This window comes from Pelophylax lessonae (assembly GCF_965119305.1).
Source record: "Pelophylax lessonae genome assembly, chromosome: 13".
In the NCBI taxonomy this organism is placed as follows: domain Eukaryota; kingdom Metazoa; phylum Chordata; class Amphibia; order Anura; family Ranidae; genus Pelophylax; species Pelophylax lessonae.
Window position 1 is genome coordinate 10,899,647 of NC_138780.1, and position 19,956 is coordinate 10,919,602.

The 19,956-nt window shown below is 45.7% G+C and overlaps 1 protein-coding gene across 1 annotated transcript in view; it reads right to left on the reverse strand.

The window, feature by feature from the left end:
* CASQ1 (calsequestrin 1) overlaps nucleotides 1–19,956 on the reverse strand; it is a 102,384-nt gene that overhangs the window by 13,627 nt on the left and 68,801 nt on the right. The window contains exons 5-9 of the mRNA XM_082275248.1: nucleotides 16,499–16,572; nucleotides 14,769–14,899; nucleotides 6,102–6,147; nucleotides 3,915–3,969; nucleotides 685–785 (exon numbers count right to left, since the gene is read on the reverse strand). Of these exons, the coding sequence (XP_082131374.1) occupies nucleotides 685–785; nucleotides 3,915–3,969; nucleotides 6,102–6,147; nucleotides 14,769–14,899; nucleotides 16,499–16,572 (407 nt within the window). The remainder of the gene's footprint in view (nucleotides 1–684; nucleotides 786–3,914; nucleotides 3,970–6,101; nucleotides 6,148–14,768; nucleotides 14,900–16,498; nucleotides 16,573–19,956) is intronic.

Here is a 19,956-nt window from a genome sequence, read left to right on the forward strand (position 1 = left end):
AAGAATGACAATAAGTAGTTGCCAAATACAACCTAGTTGGAATATATAGCAATATCTGATAATGTTTTGCCTTCTCCATTAACTCTGAAACACTCTCCCAATTTTACCAAAATTTGGGGGAAAATAAAAACTCTCAATTTCAATGATCCCTTATCACTGGCCTAGTGAACTAACAGTTTTCGTGAATAGTCACATAAATAATGGTCAGGTTGGATCCTAAATGTTAGAAGAATGACAATAAGTAGTTCCCAAATACAACCTAGTTGGAAGAGATAACAATATCTGATAATGCTTAAATGCTAAATGTAAAATTATTACAGGAAATAAAGCCATGATATAGCCTGTTTTCTGAGATCCCACATTGGGTAAACTTTAAGTTGCTATGCATTCGTTTGTATGTTAGTTTTTCACATTGCTGACATCATCAGCCCATTGGGGACCGGTAAGAAGTATTTGGTTTAACAGTTCATCAAAGCACAAAATTGAATTATTAGGGTGTCCATTCTAGGGCAATATTTACGTGTTACAGAAAAATGTCAACTGATCACTCATAGGACGCCGACTCACTGTGATCAAAACTAAACCAGTACCGTAAGATGGCTTCAGCTCTGCTCTCTACCCGCAGTTGGTCCCTCCCTAGTACATACTATTTAAGTGTGGCATAAAACAATTTTGAATTTTTACCAGTGGGAAGTCCTCGGGGTCAATCCAGATAATGCTTAGGTCAGGGTTATCGGTATTGTCCTCTGCAACCTCCTTGATGATCTGCAAAAACTCATAACCATCTGTTTCAAAAAGATCCATCAGTTAGACAACATAATTTAAAGGTTTAAAATATAAGAAACTTAAATTGTATTTCAAAACATTTTTTTTCGTTTTTAAAAGGATAGGGGGGAGGGGGGGCTTAAAACTCTAGCAGATTTTCTTTAGGTTTGTGTATATGACCTTGTTGTGAAGACTTCCCTTCTGGAGAAACAACAGAAAGAGTGTGAAATATCTCCAAAGTGAGGGGAAGATGATCCAAAGCAGGTTAAAAGGAGCTCCGAAGTAGGTGTGAAGAAAGTCAGAAGGAGCTCAGAAGCAGGCCGTCAGCAGGTCAAAAGGTGGTCTGAAGCACGTCACAGGGAAAAAGAAATGGACAGAGGGCGCACCAGCCTAGTGCATTATCTTTAAAACAATTTATTGTAATAGACATGTATACACATTATACTCACAAAACGATTATGAAACATGGGCAATAAGCAATGAGGGACCACCAGGGGTCTCCACTGGGCATCCTCAGCTGCCGCAGGCCGTGGAAGGGTGTAGACCTCCAAAAACCGCTTACGTGTTTTGGGGTGTTTCCCCTTCATCAGAGCCGAAAGCGTTTTTTTGGAGGTGTACATCCTTCCACGGCCTGCGGCAGCTGAGGATGCCCAGTGGAGACCCCTGGTGGTCCCTCATTGCTTATTGCCTGTGTTTCATAATTGTTTTGTGAGTATAATGTGTATACATGTCTTTTACAATAAATAGTTTTAAAGATAATGCGCTAGGTTGGTGCGCCCTCTGTCCATTTCTCTTTTCCAGTATCTGCTTTGGGTTACCATGACCCTTTGAGAGTGGCAGCACAGCCTGAATTTACTACAATTCAACCTGAATCGCATTTTGAGGATACCAGCCGCAAGGCCACCACTCAAGTGCACGCAGGAGCCATTTGCTCTTTGTGCACGTCACAGGAAAGTCAGTAGGAGCTCAGGAGGATGTCAGAAGCAGGTCATAAAGTAGTCAGAAGAAGGGCGAAGGTCAGAAGGAGCTCAAGAGGATGTCAGAAGAAGGCAAGAAGGTAGTTAGAAGAAGGTCATGGGTAAGAAAACAGGAGGACAGAAGCCAGTCAAAAGAAGCCTGGGAGGATGTTAGAAGCAGATCAGAAGGTAGTCAAAAGAAGGTCACAGTTCAGAAAGAGGTAAGAAGCACTTCAGAAGGAACTCAAGAAGCTGTCAGAAGCAGATCAGAAGATAGTCAGAAGAAGGTCATGGGTAAGAAAGAAGGAGGTAAGAAGTACATCATAATGAGGTCAAAGGGCTGTAAGCAGCAGGTCAGAGGGTAGTTCGAAGAAGGTCACAGGTCAGAAAGAGGTAAAAAAGCACATCAGAAGGAACGCACATCAGAAGGAACTCAAGGGGCTGTCAGAAACAGGTAGGAAGATAGTTACAAGAAGGTCATGGGTAAGAAAGATAGAGGTAGGAAGCAATGCAGGAGAAGTTTGGAAGCATGTCAGAAGCAGGTCAGAAGGTAGTTAGAAGAAGGTCATGGGTCAGAAAGAAAGGAGCTAAGAAGCAGGTCAGGAGTAGGGATGATCGAACTTTTGAAAAGTTCGGTTCGACCAGAACACCCGAATTTCCCAAAAGTTCGGTTCGGATTCCAGAACCCCATTGAAATCAATGGGACCCGAACTTCTGGAATCAAAAAACACCATTTTGAAGCCCTAAAACCCAATAAATGCCCCTAAATGTGCCTAGGGTTCTGGGTCATGCTCCAGGGACTATGAATCAGGCAAAAAAAGTTCTTAAAAATTGTCGTTTTTGATATATATATATGTATATATTTATACCCCTAACCCAGAATCTGCATAGTGGGGTCACCCTGACATGGCAGAGTTCGGTCACCCTGACATGGCAGAGTCAGTTCACCCTAAACTACACTACGGTCACCCTGACATGGCAGAGTCAGTTCACCCTAAACTACACTACGGTCACCCTGACATGGCAGAGTCAGGTCACCCTAAACTACACTACGGTCACCCTGACATGGCAGAGTCAGTTCACCCTAAACTACACTACGGTCACCCTGACATGGCAGAGTCAGTTCACCCTAAACTACACTACGGTCACCCTGACATGGCAGAGTCAGGTCACCCTAAATTACACTACGGTCACCCTGACACTTAAAGCTATCCCTACAAAAACTAGATTTTTGAATCTAACTATAGTGGTATATAGTACCCTAACTACACTTCATATCCCTTTCCTCACACTAATAATTGCAAAATGACACTGGAGCAACACAAATGCTTCCACTCTCTTCCACAGGCTCTGTATTACAGTGCTAGAGTTTTGGCGGGGCTATGTTATATACTGGGGGGCGTATTCACTCCTCATTGGGCTCTGGACCCCGTAGTCACTCCAATCACATTTTACTGATGTTTCTGGGCCAATCATGGGCTTTTAAAGCCCAGTTCCTGTCCCATTGCATTTTGGGCAGTTCTGGTGGCCGAATTCCGAACTTTTACCGCAAAAAGTTTGGAATTCGGCCGAATTTCGAACACCCAATGTTCGGGTCGAACCGATGGTCGACCCGAACTGTTCGATCATCCCTAGTCAGGGGAAGCTTGGCAGGATGTTAGAAGCAAATCAGAAGGTAATAAGAAGAAGGGCACAGGTCAGAAGAAGGTAAGAAGCACCTCAAAAGGAACTCATGGGGCTGTAAGAAGTAGTTAACAAGATAGTTTGAAGAACGTCATGGGTCAGAAAGAATGAGGTAAGAAGCAATGCAGAAGAAGCTTGGACGCATGTCAGAAGCAGGCCAGAAGAAAATAAACATTTCAAAACAAATTAAAATACATTCTGAATGCACCGAAAAGCGCTCTGTACATGCTCATCTTTACAAGCACTTAGATTGCGATTTGTAATTTTACAATTCTGTAGAATGGTGTTAATGAGAATCCGTGGGTGGTTTACAATCAGAATCTTTTACAGCAATCTTTTATGTGTAACATTTCAAGCGTTTCTATTTGGTGATTTTCACTTATGATCGTACAATGAATGTCAAGTAGGGAGACAGCGGAACATCAGAACACAAACAGATTATATGGGAATGAGCACAATCTGCACGCTCAGGATTTAGTTGTAAAAAAATTTTAGAATTCAATACATTACCAGGATCATCCTCCTCTGCAAAAGCAACGATGTGGATTCCATTCAAGTCATCTTCCTACAAGGGATGAGAAAAACATGTTCACTAAATGTCTTGCTTTAAGAGAATCACACAATATATCCCATTGGGGAGATTTCCCTTTACTTTCTATCGCAGAAACACAACAGGAAATTCCATCTACATCCAATATTCCATCTAAGATAACTATCAACAGAACTGGTGTCCACCTTGGAAGACTTCCTGACTGTTCCAGTGACAGCTATAACATTTTTGAGTTTTTCCCCATCACTTGTCCCAGAAACAATGTCTACCAGGACAAGCAGGGTGAATCTCCCCAGGGAGAACATGGACAGCAATAAAATGTAATACTTCCCTACTCTATCCAAAACTACATAAAAAGTTTTGGTTTTCAATATACTTTCATCTAGAACAGTGGTCTCCAAACTGTGGCCCAGGGGCTGGATGCGGTTCTTTGCTTGCTTTTATCTGGCCCTTGGGTCATTATGAAAATGGAGCACTGTTCTTTCCACTGATGCCAATATTGGGGCAATATTCCTCCTACTGACACCAATGATGGGGCACTATTCCTCCCGCTGATACCAATGATGGGGCACTATTCCTCCCACTGACATTAATGATGGGGCACTATTCCTTCTCACTGACACCAATGATGGGACACTATTCCTCCCACTGATATAAATGATGGGGCACTATTCCTCCCACTGACACCAATGATGGGGCACTATTCCTCCCACTGATACCAATGATGGGACACTACTCCTCCCACTGATATCAATGATGGGGCACTACTCCTCCCACTGATACCAATGATGGGGCACTATCCCTCCCACTGACAACAATGATGGGACACTACTCCTCCCACTGACCCCAATGATGGGACACTATTCCTCCCACTGACCCCAATGATGAGGCACTATTCCTCCCACTGATACCAATGATGGGGCACTATTCCTCCCACTGATATCAATGATGGGGCACTATTCCTCCCACTGACAACAATGATGGGACACTACTCCTCCCACTGATACCAATGATGGGACACTATTCCTCCCACTGACCCCAATGATGAGGCACTTTTCCTCCCACTGATACCAATGATGGGGCACTATTCCTCCCACTGATATCAATGATGGGGCACTATTCCTCCCACTGACAATAATGATGGGACACTACTCCTCCCACTGATACCAATGATGGGACACTACTCCTCCCACTGATATCAATGATGGGGCACTAAATCTCCCACTGACACCAATGATGGGCAGAATTCCTCCCACTGACACCAATGATGGGGCACAATTCCCCCCACTGACACCAATAATGGGTCACTATTACTCCCCCTAATACCAATGATGGGGCATTGTTTACTTCCACTGATGCCAGGACATTTTCTTCTTCCACTGGCCACAGTCTGGCCCCCCTAACATTTGGAGGACAGTAAACTGGCCCTTTATTTATAAAGTTTGGAGACCCCTGGACTAGAACAGTCTTTCTAAACTGGAGTGCCTCCAAAGCAGCCTTTTCAACCGTTTTTTACCCCAGAAGAACCCTTAAAATTATTTTCAGGTCTTTGAGTACCCATCCTTAAACCCCTTTATCAGGTGTCAATGGGAAAAATTGCCTCTTACATTGGTGGTTGATATGAAAACTGCAACTCTTACAATGTGGTCAGAATATGACCCTTAACAACAGCTAAAAAGATCCTTGGTGTTATGCTTATGGATTTGCTAAGTAGTGTTAGCCCCGGAACTATGTAGGCACCATGAAATTGGAGGACAATAAACCACAGCTCAAGGAACCCTAGTTGAAAATGGCTTCTCCAGAGGTTGTGTTGGGTATCATGACTAGCCACAAATGTATTCAGTAATGAAAAGGTATTCTTTCTCCAACTGTCCAAAAATGTAAGTGACCCCTTGTCTCGTTGATCATAAATGTATGAAGCCCTCTCCATCGACCATCAATAAAGGGGGCACTTTTCTAATAACCACTAGCGTAAGAGGCAGTTTACTAGCAATGTAAAGGGGTCTTTCTCCATTGACCACTAATATGAACATTAATACTTTTTAAGTAGGAACTTCCTTGAGACCTGAAAACTTTTTTAAGGGTTCCTCTTTGTTGAAAAGATTAGGAACGACTGATCTAGAAGTAAGAATGCAAAATATATTTACCCAGGTCTCATACATGCTGTCTGGCCGCAGTTTCCTCAGTGTTGGTCTGCAAAATACAAGAAAATAGATGAAATTAAAAAATATTTAACACATAAAATATCTTATGGCTAAATTGGTGGTTTAGGACACCCTTGGATCCTCTCCGGCCCCAAAGAGTTGAAAATGTAACTAAAAGTTTATTAAAGAAAATGTAAAGGATGAGGGCGCTACACGTTTAGCATAAGTCCAGTAAATGTTTATTTAATCTTGGTAGGTAAATCCAACGTGTTTCGAGGGCTCAACTCTCCCTTCATCAAGGCTACGGAACAAAACAACGTAAAACCATATCAATAGATAGTTCTAAAATAATTGAATCATTAGCCAGTTACAGATTTGCTACTTTTAGACCTATCTATTGTCTCTTGCTGGGGGAGTTGTGAGCCCCTGAAACACGCTGGAGTTTCTTAGCCAGTTACAGATTCGCTACATCTATTGTTTCCTGTTGGAGGAGTTGGTAGGTAAATCTAACGTGTTTCGAGGGCTCAACTTTCTCTATAACAGTGCTAAAGGACAAAACAACGTAAAAACCATATCAATAGATAGATCTAAAAGTAATGAACCATTAGCCAGTTACAGACTTGCTACTTTTAGACCTATCTATTGTCTCTTGTTGGTGGAGTTGTGAGCCTCCGAAACAGGTTGGAGTTTCATTTGCTCGTTACAGATTTGTTACATCTATTTTTTCTTGTAGGAGGAGTTGGTAGGTAAATACAACGTGTTTTGAGGGCTGAACTCTCTCTTCATCAGTGCTAAGGGACAAAACAACATGAAACCATATCAATAGATAGATCTAAAGCTAATTATTTAATCAGTCAGTTACAGATTCACTACTTTTAGTTCTATCTATTGTCTCTTGTTGTGGAAGTTTTGAGCCCCTGAAAAACACTGGAGTTTCATTAGCTAGTTACTGATTCACTACATCGATTGTCTCTTGTTGGGGGAGTTGGTAGGTAAGTCCAACGTGTTTTGAGGGCTCAACTTTCCCTTCATCAGGGCTAAACCAATGTGTGCTCTTGGCTAAGCTTTCTAAAAAATGTGCAACATCCCTAAAAGATAAACCAAAAATATGTGTGGTTTCCCCTGGAGTGGGATTTTTTAGGCACAGAAAGTTGTTGACAAAAAATTTAAAATTTTTTAAATTTTATTGGCATACAAAATATACAAAATATCAGATACACATTAAAAACATAGGCAAGCATAAAATATACACATAGTGTCAGAACCAACCACCCAATTCAAAGTCGATAGTGCCTTTGTATTCTGACAGCGGGGAGACTTCTCATCTTGCCATCAGAATACGCTGATCAGCACTGCCAGCAGATGGCGCTCATCGAGCAGAAATTTTCCAACCGGGTGGTTATACAGAAGTCGGTCGGTAGGTCAACTTCTATACAACCATCATGCCCATACATTGATTGAAATTTGGCCAATCCCTGTTGAATCAATCCAATTTTGATCCATGTATGGCCTGATTTAGCAAATCTCATACTCCCTACTATTTAGAGAGTTCTAGCCAGTGGCAGCCCGTCCATTGGGGGCACAGGGGCGCCGCCCCCCCCATCCATGCGTCCGCCCTCCTAATCTACAAGCATGTGATTAGAGCCAGAGGCTCCAATAGGCTTCAAAAAGGGTGGGCTTGGGGCGCAGAGCACTGCGTCCTGAGCCCACCCAGTTGTGTGACAATAGCGAATGAATATTCGCTATTGTCACACGGATTCTCCTCCTGGCCAATCAGGAAGCAGGTCCTGAGACCCGTTTCTCGATTGGCCAAAATGAGAAGCAATGCCATTGGCCAAGGAAGAGGAGGAGGGAGGGAAGCCACCGCCGCCGCTGCTGCTGCTGCCACCGCCTGCCCTCTACATGTCCAGGGTAAGTGAGCCGGTGACCGGGGAGGGGTGAGGGGTGTGTGGTGCCACCACTGGTTCTAGCTCTGACTTTGCAAGAGGTGTGCGGGACCACTGCAGTGAGACCACTGCTTCCACATCCTTCTCTACAGCATTCTGTCGGGGGACAGGCTTTTCTACTCAGGCTTTCCAAAGAAAACGAATTGTAAATCTTGACTTTTTTTTTTATTCACCTGGAATGTTTTTAGCTGATATAAACTGAAAGTTCAGATAAATTTGTTTTGCCGTTTTTTACATTTTTTTAAAGTGGGAATTCACTCAATAAAAAAAAACAAAAAAAACTCTACAGTAAACTTTTCTATTCTTGCAAGAAAAGCTTTATCAGTAAGGTTTAGGGTCAACAGGCGGCCATTTTTAGGTGGCATCCTTTGCCCTTCTCTTTTTTCGCCTATCCACATTGTCAATAAGGGCGTTGAGAAAACTAGAATAATGTGATGCAGAAGAAAACAATACATATATTACAGAAGGGGGGGGGGGGGAGAAAAAAATGTATTTGCTCTGCGTGCAGTTTAAAGGCCTTGCTGTCATGGCAACCGCGGTCTCCGAACTGACAATTCTTAAGTGTATCTGTATAGCTGCACTTTCATCGCCAATCCTCAAAAGAAGAAGATGCTAAAGCAGGCCTCTCATCTGCCTTTAACCCTCAAGGGAGAGGAACCTGAAGGAGACGAACCGGTGACTTCTGAAAGACGGCGCTTCAAACGCGATTTTATTTTATTTTTTTTACATTTTTTCATCTAAAAAAAAAAAGAATATAAACTACAATTGCTTTTTTTTCCTTTGTCTTAGAAAATAGGTGAGCAAGAAAGAATAATAGTCATTAATGTAATATTTGGTTTCCTTGCAACGTGCTGAAACCAGCCCAGTAGAGGTTAGTCAATATCAACTGGTGTCAGTGGGAGGAATAGTGTCCCATCATTGGTGTCAGTGGGGGGAATAGTGCCCCATCATTGGTGTCAGTGGGAGGAATAGTGCCCCATCATTGGTGTCAGTGGGAGGAATAGTGCCCCATCGTTGGTATCAGTGGGAGGAATAGTGCCCCATCATTGGTATCAGTGGGAGGAATAGTGCCCCATCATTGGTGTCAGTGGGAGGAATAGTGCCCCATCATTGGTGTCAGTGGAAAGTATAGTGCCCCATCATTGGCATTAGTGGGAGGAACAGTGGCCCATTGTTGGTGTCAGTGGGAGGAATAGTGCCCCATCATTGATATCAGTGGGAGGAATAGTGTCCCATCATTGGTATCAGTGGGAGGAATAGTGCCCCATCATTGGTGTCAGTGGAAAGAATAGTGCCCCATCATTAGTGGGAGGAATAGTGCCCCATCATTGGTGTCAGTGGTAGGAATAGTGCCCCATCATTGGTGTCAGTGGGAGGAATAGTGCCCCATCATTGGTATCAGTGGGAGGAATAGTGTCCCATCATTGGGGTCAGTGGGAGGAATAGTGCCCCATCATTGGCATTAGTGGGAGGAATAGTGCCCAATCATTGGTATCAGGGCCAGATTAACGTAGAGGCTATTGGAGCTGCAGCTCCAGGCCCCTACCTTTATATAAGCCCCAGGTTGGCCATATTCACTGTTACCGCTCTTCTGTCACTTGTAAACACAGAAGTCTGGCTTCTATGCTCGCTTCCCCAGGCAGCTCCCTCAGAACCTCCCCACACAGCACGAAGGCCGGACAAGGAGGGACAGTTGCCAATGCATGGATGTGTTTATGGGCTTCAGAGACAGCATCCCATGTGGAATTAGGCATGCATGGCTGCACCCTTCCTCCTCTGGGTGCATGCCAAGGCTCGGCCCTTAAGGCCCTTCAAAATCCTCAGCACCAAGCCCATGATGCTCTTAATCCGGCCCTGATTGGTATCAGTGGGAGAAATAGTGCCCCATCATTGGGGTCAGTGGGAGGAATAGTGTCCCATCATTGGTATCAGTGGGAGGAATAGTGACCCATCATTGGTATCAGTGGGAGAAATAGTGCCCCATCATTGGGGTCAGTGGGAGGAATAGTGTCCCATCATTGGGGTCAGTGGAAGGAATAGGGCCCCATCATTGATGTCAGTGTCAAAATGTGCCTTTAAAATCCCTCTAACATCTCCCACTTTAGCTGCAGAGGCAGTAGTCAGGGGTGTACACATGCCATGGCGAAGATATTTTGCAGGAATGATACCCCGTCTCCTTTGGCATGTATAACATCCACTGAGTGCAACCTATTGAAGTGAATGGTATTGCTCTGCAAGCACCCTGCAACTGCTAGTATGTGGTTAAAGTTGTTTAAGGGTCTGTTACCCCCAACACTTCCTATTCCTAATATGTATCTGCTGTACAATGTACCAGCTTTCAGAACCTGGCTAATACCTAAATCTATCTGAATGAAGAACTGACACAATGTAGCGATGTTAATTCATGAGTAGCGATCCCTGAACGCTTACAAATGTATCTGCTGATTTGTTGATTAATGCAATTAAGTAACTTGTTGTTGCACTCTGCAGGAATTTAATATTCGCTTCCCTTAGGAGCGGTGGAGATAACGTTCGTTTTCTCTGCTGTAATATATTAAATTTCTTGGGTTTTAGATACGCTTTAAGCAGAAAGTCCAAAGACAGAGACGGTTAATAGCAACAGGGCTGCACACTGACTGTGGATGGAGGCTGAAATGGAGCTAAGGGATTGGCTAATTTTCTTGCAGATATGTGGATGAACGCTGCACGGCATGAGTCTCCGGCTTGGCGGACCCGGTGACATAAAATGGCAAGTAGACCTCACTGCAGCAAAACAGGATAATGGAGCGGCTAATACGCTTCAATTTGATTTCAGATGAATTCTGGACATTTAAAGAAAAAATTAAAGACGACATGTCATGAAAAAAATAGTTTTTAATGGTGCGTGCTCCAGAGCTGTAATCCTTAAAAAGGAACTTCGGGCCCTGTAATGTTACCCATACCCCCACCGGCACCACCGTCTTTGAAAATCCAGCCTTCAGGACCGGGCAGTGACCTGACATTTGAAACCTCCATAACTCTTTGCGCACGTGCACGGAAAATCCTGCATGTGTGCAGATCTGTCAAAAGTCTCTGCTGGCAGGGCTGGGACAAGGGGTGGGCAGGAGGGTAGGTTGCCCTGGGTGCAATGGTTTATTGCAGGGATGGGGGGGGGGCATCTTGACCTCAACCCCAAGAGAAGGGGGGGGGGGCGCAGTTTGTCATCCTTGCCCTGGGTGCTATATGACCTTTTCCCGGCAATGTCTGCTGGGTCCTGAAGCCCTGTGGCACATCTGGGCATGCGTCAAGTTTTCCTGTACATGAGCAGACAACCTCAGATCCCAGATCTCAATAACTGCGGAGCCATTGCTAGTGAACAGGGAAACTCCTGCACGTGCATAGATGTTCTGAAGAACTCTGCAGAGCTTGAAGCCCTGCGGCACATCTGTGCATGCATGAAATCTGGTGACCTTGGGAACTGAGAGAGACCTGCAACACACCTGCATGTGGGTCACATTTTCCTGTGTATGAGCAGACAACCTCAGAACCAAGATCTCAATAACTGCAGAGTCTTTGTTAGTGAATATGGAAACTCTTGCACTTGAATGAATGTGCTGAAGAACTCTACAGAGCTTGAAGCCCTGCGGCACATCTGTGCATGCATGAAATCGGATCGCCTTCAGGACCTGAGAGAGACCTGCAACACACCTGCACGTGCGTCACATTTTCCTCTATATGAGCAGACAACCTGAGATCTGAGACTTCCATATCTGGCTGCAGCGTCTGCGTATCAGTAGGGAAACCCCTGCACGTGTATAGATGAGTCGAAGAACTCTGCAGAGCCTGAAGCCCATGCATGCACAGATATCTGGTGGCCTTTTGGACCTGAGAGGGACCTCCAACCCATCTGCACATGCACCAAGTTTTCCTGCACATGAGCAGACCACCTCAATTCCAAGCTCTCCATAACTGTAGCATCATTGCACTTGAGTTGGGAAACCCTCTGCACGTGCATAGATGTGCCTAAGAACTCTGCAGAGCCTGAAGCCCTGTGGCACATCTGTGCATGCATGAAATCTGGTGGCCTTTTTAACCTGAGAGGGACCTCCAACCCATCTGGTCATGCACCAAGTTTTCCTGCACATGAGCAGACCAACTCAATTCCAAGCTCTCCATAACTGTAGCATCTTTGCACTTGAGTTGGGAAAACCTCTGCACGTGCATAGATGTGCGTAAGAACTCTGCAGAGCCTGAAGCCCTGTGGCACATCTGTGCATGCATGAAATCTGGTGGCCTTTGGGACCTGAGAGGGACCTCCAACCCATCTGCACATGCACCAAGTTTTCCTGCACATGAGCAGACCACCTCAGATCCGAGATCTCCATAACTGTAGCATCTTTGCACTTGAGTTGGGAAAACCTCTGCACGTGCATAGATGTGCCTAAGAACTCTGCAGAGCCTCAAGCCCTGCGGCACATCTGTGCATACATGAAATCTGGTGGCCTTTGGGACCTGAGAGAGACCCGCAAAACATTTGCACATGTGCCAAGTATTCTTGCGCATGAGAGATCCGAGAGCTCCATAACTGCAGCATCTTTGAGTAACGAAGCCCTGCAGCACATCTGCTTATGCATGCAGTTTGGTAGCCTTCAGGACTTGAGAGAGGCCTGAAACACAACTGCACATGTGCCACTTTTTTCTGCGCATGGGCAGACAACCTGAGATCTGAGACCTCCATAACTACAGCATCTTTGCACATGAGTAAGGAAACCCCTGCACGTGCATACAAGGTCTTTGCTGATTCCTGAAGCCCTGTGGCACATCTGCGCATGCATGAGCCAAGAGGCACCAGGAGCGCATAGTCATTCTTGCCTAGACTTGTATTTTGTGCTTGAAGGTCCATTCTAAAGGTCCTTTACTACTTAGCCGCTGACCCAGAATACTTTGAAGGGGTGAGGAAAGATAGGAAGGTACATTAATGTGCAACTGGTGGGACTCCGTTACAGTCAACCTGTTGCTTTCACCTGCATGGTCTCTATGGGGTCTTTTTTAGTAAAAGAAAAAAAAAAAAAAAAAAAAAAAAAAAAAAAAAAATGGGCGGGGCCAAGAGCATTCAGCATAGCGAAGAACTGTGAAAAAGAGTAAAATTGGCAACTTAACTTAATTTGCACAACAATTTTATAAGTGGTGGTGGAAGAAAATTCCCATAAAGGCGACGCGGACTCCGTGATTTGCTCCTCAGTCGCCTTCGCAGCGGGCGCCTCATGGGTTAAATCAGCACGAGACAGAAAAACACATTATTTCAAACGTTTCTATGACAGCTAAATTGTTTTTAGTGGGTGCCATGGCAACAGCACCAGCCATCACAACTGCCGCTCGACCCCTTTTCGGAGATGGGCAGATGATGTTGTGTGGCTTCCAACATCGCCGGCTAGCCAGAGCAACACGCCGCTTGGAGAAATGTGGGATTTAACCTTTACACCGCCACAGAGCCGCGCAATGCCTGCATGATGCCAAGAATTATTGAGGCTCAATTGTCAGCAAAGGAACCTAAAGGGGGGCTCCGAAACATAGACAGACAGCTGCTGTGCACATTATGAGGGGTTCCCACCATCCCTATGCTGAGTTCCCGGGTCTGCACGCCTGCTGTGCCCATTATGATGGGTTCCCACCATCTCTATGCTGAGTTCCTGGGTCTTTACACCTGCTGTGCCCATTAGGAAGGGATGCCACCATCCCTGTGCTGAGTTCCCAGGTCTGTACACCTGCTGTGCCCATTATGAGGGGTTCCCACCATCCCTGTGCTGAGTTCTCGGGTCTGCACACCTGCTGTGCCCATTATGTGGGGTTCTCACCGTCCCTGTGCTGAGTTCCCGGGTCTGTACACCTGCTGTGCCCATTATGAGGGGTTCTCACCATCCCTGTGCTGAGTTCCCGGGTCTGCACACCTGCTGTGCCCATTATGAGGGGTTCCCACCATCCCTGTGCGGAGTTACCGGGTCTATACACCTGCTATGCCCATTATGAGGGGTGCCCACCATCCCTGTGCTGAGTTCCTGGGTCTGTACACCTGCTGTGCCCATTGTGAGGGGTTCCCACCATCCCTGTGCTGAGTTCTCGGGTCTGCACACCTGCTGTGCCCATTATGAGGTGTTCCCGCCATCCCTGTGCTGACTTCCTGGGTCTGTACACCTGCTGTGCCCATTATGAAGGGATCCCACCATCCCTGTGCTGAGTTCCCGGGTCTTTCCACCTGCTGTGCCCATTATGAGGGGTTTCCACCATCTCTGTGCTGATTTCCCGGGTTTGCACACCTGCTGTGCCCATTATGAGGGGTTCCCACCATCCCTGTGCTGAGTTCCCGGGTCTGTACACCTGATGTGCCCATTATTAGGGGTTTCGACCATCCCTGTGCTGAGTTCTCAGGTCTGTACACCTGCTGTGCCCATTATGAGGGGTTCCCACCATCCCTGTACTGAGTTCCCGGGTCTGTACATCAGCTGTGCCCATTATGAGGGATTCCCACCATCCAGTGTGGGAGCTGGAACCCTCAAAGGTAAGTAGGAGCACCCAAAAGGTTAAGATGGACAAGAACAGATTCAGGAATTATAGAAGGGAGATCTTGCTGTTGGCTTATTTAAGATATAAAGAAGATGACTCAACCCACCATCCTCCACCTATTACCACCTTATAAACTTTTGCCACCCTGCCACTGGTGTAGGTGAGATCGGGAATGTCTACTGACCTCTTGTGCTGGTGCAGGAAGTCCACAATCTCCTTTTCGCTGTTGGGCTTGCTGGGGATAGTGATGGGCTCATCATGGAAGGGCTCATAGTAGTCAATCTCGTTCAGCTTCAAGGTCAACTTCTTGGCAACCTGACGGAAATAAAGATAAACAATGAGAAACAGTCAGTGAAGGTTTAGAGGGTTTCTCCAATCAGAACTGAGATTCCACCTAAGGGTCCCTCAGGGGAGGTCCTGGTGAATTCTCAGGTCCACCCACCTGCCTTGGCCCTGCCCTGGAGGTTCCATTCACCCTAACTGAAGCCTGGAGTCTTTTACTGGCACATCTAAAGCCTAGTTTTTACCAGGGAACTGCTCAGACTGAGCTCTACAAAGGGTTAACAGTCCAGACGCGCACTGCCTGTTACTACGCCGTACGCAGCGAGCGTATAAGTCACATCTCCTTCAATATCGCAGCTCCTGCCTCTAAAAGCACCCACAGCGGAAATCAATTTGGATGCGCCGGAGCAATTAAATGTGTTTATTGCTGTGGTGAAGGCGATATTAGGTGTAACTCATGAAGGTGGACGGTCGGTTTTATTGTTTCGCCTTTTCTATGATGGCGTGCGTCACATCGCCGGGCTGCTCTGCCGCTCATTTAACCCTTTCATGCCCTGTGCAAAGAAGAACCTGCGAAGCCCCCCCCTCCCCGACTTATATACCCCCTTAAATTCCTGACCACTGTACCCTGTGTGCTGTGCTGTATGCTATATACAGTACGTTGGGCTGCCACACTCTCTGTGCTGTGCTATATGTTAAAGGCTCTGAACTGCTGCGCCCGGTATGCCATGCTGTATGTTACATACATTGGACTGCCACACTCTCTGTGCTGTGCTATATGTTATAGACTCTGGACTGCTGCGCCCTGTATGCCATGCTGTATGTTGCTGCCGGCACTGGGGAGTTACAGTTCATTGAGGGAACCATGAATGCCAACATGTACTGTGACATACTGAAGCAGAGCATGATCCCCTCCCTTCAGAGACTGGGCCGCAGGGCAGTATTCCAACATAACGACCCCAAACACCTCCAAGACCACCACTGCCTTGCTAAAGAAGCTGAGGGTAAAGGTGATGGACTGGCCAAGCATGTCTCCAGACCTAAACCCTATTGAGCATCTGTGGGGCATCCTCAAATGGAAGGGGGAGGAGTGCAAGGTCTCTAACATCCACCAGCTCTGTGATATCATCATGGAGGAGGGGAAGAGGACTCCAGTGGCATCCTGTGAAGCTCTGGTGAACTCCATGTCCAAGAGGGTTAAGGCGGTGCTGGAAAATAATGGTGACCACACAAAATATTGACACTTTGGTCCCAATGTGGACATTGTCACTTAGGGGTGTACTCACTTTTGTTGCCAGCGGTTTAGACATTAATGGCTGTGTGTTGAGTTATTTTGAGGGGACAGTAAATTTACACTGTTATACAAGCTGTACACTCACTACTTTACATTGTAGCAAAGTGTCATTTCTTCAGTGTTGTCACATGAAAAGATAGAATAAAATATTTACAGAAATGTGAGGGGTGTACTTACTTATGTGAGATACTGTACATAGTCTGGATGACTGCAGCCTGTAGAGTGTGTCACACATTACATACCTCAACCTGCTGCACAGAGTATGCTGTGCTGTACGTCACATTCTCTAGACTTTTACAGTCCTAATGTTGTGTTGTAAACGGACGGATCTCTCTTACCTTTGCATCAAATGTGGCAAAGAATGGGATGTATGGGTGGAACTCCTCTGCGGCATCTTCATAGGCCTTGTAATCTGTAAACCAAACATATAGGGAAACCTTTACATCATACTGCACCACACTGTGCTGTACATTACATACTTTGTTCCGCTGCACCCCTTATTCCGTGCTGTACATTACAATCTATATGCTGTGTTGCACCTTGAATACTTTGGGCTAGTAAACCCTCTTTTGCTGTGCTGTATATTACACACACTGCCCTGTAGCAATCTGTATGCTGTGCTATATATTACATACTCTGGACTCCTGCACCTTGTATCCTCTTCTGTACATTACATACTTTGTTCTGCTTCACCGCTGTACATTACAATCTGTAAGCTGTGCTGCACCTTGCATACTGTGGTTGTGCTTTATATTGCATACACTGCCCTGTTGCAATCTGCATGCTGTGCTGCACCGCTGTATGTTACAATCTGCATGCTGTGCTGCACCGCTGTATGTTACAATCTGTATGCTGTGCTGCACGGCTGTACATTACAATCTGTATGCTGTGCTGCACCTTGCATACTGTGGTTGTGCTTTATATTGCATACACTGTCCTGTTGCAATCTGCATGCTGTGCTGTGCTGCACCGCTGTATATTACAATCTGTATGTTGTGCTGCACCGCTGTATGTTACAATCTGTATGCTGTGCTGCACCTTGCATACTTTGGGCTGGTAAACCCTCCTTTGCTGTGCTGTATATTAGACACACTGCCCTGTTGCAATCTGTATGCTGTGCTGTATATTACATACTCTGGACTTCTGCCCCTTGTATCCTCTTCTGTACATCACATACTTTATTCTGCTGCACCGTTGTACATTACAATCTGTATGCTGTGCTGCACCTTGCATACTGTGGGTTAGTAAACCCTCTAGGTTGTGCTGTATATTGCATATACTGCTCTGTTGCAATCTGTATTCTTTGCAGCACCGCTGTATGTTACAATCTGTATGCTGTGCTTCACCGCTGTATGTTACAATCTTTATGCTGTGCTGCACCGCTGTATGTTACAATCTTTATGCTGTGCTGCACCGCTGTATGTTACAATCTGTATGCTGTACTGCACCGCTGTATGTTACAATCTGTGTGCTGTGCTGTGCTGCACCGCTGTATTATACAATCTGTGTGCTGTGCTGCACCGCTGTATGTTACAATCTGTATGCTGTGCTGCACCGCTGTATGTTACAATCTGTATGTTGTGCTGCACCGCTGTATGTTACAATCTGTATGCTGTACTGCACCGCTGTATGTTACAATCTGTGTGCTGTGCTGTGTTGCACTGCTGTATTATACAATCTGTGTGCTGTGCTGCACCGCTGAATGTTACAATCTGTATGCTGTACTGCACCGCTGTATGTTACAATCTGTGTGCGGTGCTGCATCGCTGTATGTTACAATCTGTATGCTGTGCTGTATATTACGTACACTGCCCTGTTGCAATCTGTATGCTGTGCTGTATATTACATACTCTGGACTCCTGCACCTTGTATCCTCTTCTGTACATTACATACTTTGTTCTGCTGCACCGCTGTACATTACAATCTGTATGCTGTGCTGCACCTTGCATACTGTGGGCTAGTAAACCCTCCTTTGCTAAGCTGTATATTACACACACTGCCCTGTTGTGTTGCAACCTGTATGCTACGCTGTATATTACATACTCTGGACTCCTGCACCTTGTATCCTCTTCTGTACATTACTTTCTTTGTTCTGCTGCACCCCTGTAAGCTGTGCTGTACGTTACACTCTATGGCCTATTCAAACCTCTATGCTGTGCTGTATAATACATACATATAAGAGTCAGTACTGTGCTTTACACACTTCCCGCACTTCTCTGTTGCATCGATGCTTTGGGCTGGAGTCGCCTTTTAAGGCGTGAGTCAGACATTCTAGCCGGAGAGCCGAGTGACAAGGACAGCTCCTGCGCTGATTGCGGTGACTAAACCCGCCGTCATCACCCCATTCAGCAAGGTCCAGGCTGGGACCCGTCATCCATGTTGATTCAAGTTATAAATTTAGTAACATCTCTATGAGGCTCCTGAATTATTAAGTACGCTGGGGGGGAGGGGGGGCGAGGGGGACCCGCGTCAGCGCCTCGCCGCCTTATCAGAGAATTACACATGTTGGGGCATTAATACAAATTATTGATGCACTTGCAGCTGATGTGAAAGGGACTCAAAGAACTTGGCGGTGGCTGGAGCGACACCCAACCACCCCCCCTTCCGACCAATAAAAAGAAAGAGATAAAAAGGCGCCATTGATCGCAGTTTTCTGTAATCCCCCCCTTACTATACTCTTCAGAATCAAAGCTGTGTGAGGGTAGCCCATTGAAATGAGCAGGCCTTAAAGTCTCCACCTGGGCTCAGAGGAAGTTGGTTAAATAATGCTGGCCATTAGAATGATGACATCTAGTGGCAGAGTAAAAGTACTGCAGGGGAAATCTCTGGATTGAAGGTGGATATTGCTGGACATCCGACCGAGGACATCTAGTGGTAGAATGAATGTACAGCAAGTAAAATCGTTGGCTTGAAGGTGAATATTGCTGGCCAATCTGAGCGTGGACATCTAGTGGGAGAAAAAAGTACTGCAGGGGACATCTCTGGATTGAAGGTGAATATTGTTGGACATAAGACTGAGGACATCTAGTGGCAGAATATGAGTACAGCAAGGAAAATCTTTAGCTTGAAGGTAAATATTGCTGGTAAACAGAGTGTGGACATCTAGTGGGAGAAAAAAGTACTGCAGGGGACATCTCTGGATTGAAGGTGAATATTGCTGGCCACCAGACTGAGGACTTCTAGTGGCAGAACAAAACTACTGCCGAGGACATCGCTGGATTAAAGGAGAGTATTGCTGGCCATCATACCGAGGACATCTAGTGGCAGAATAAAAGTACTGCAGGGACATCTCTGAATTGAAGGAGAGTATTGCTGGCCATCAGACTGAGGACATCTAGTGGCAGAATAATAGTACTGCAGGGGCATCGGCATCTCTGGATTGAAGGAGAATATTGCTGGCCAACAGACTGAGAACATCTGGTAGCTGAAAAAAGTACTGCAGGGGACATCTCTGGATTGAAGAAGAATTTTTGTGGCCATCAGACTGAGGACATCTTGTGACAGAAAAAAGTACTTCAGGGGACAACTCTAGATTGAAGGTAAATATTGCTGGCCATCAGACTAAGGACATCTAGTGCCTGAATAAAAGCACAGCATGGGACATCTCTGGATTGAAGGTGAATGTCGCTGGCCATCAGTTTGTGGACATCTAGTGGCAGAAAAAAGTACTGCAGGGGGACATCTCTTGATTGAAGGTGACTATTGCTGGACATCAGACTGAGGACATCTAGTGGCAGAATAAAAATACTGCAGGGGGACATCTCTTGATTGAAGGTGACTATTGCTGGACATCAGA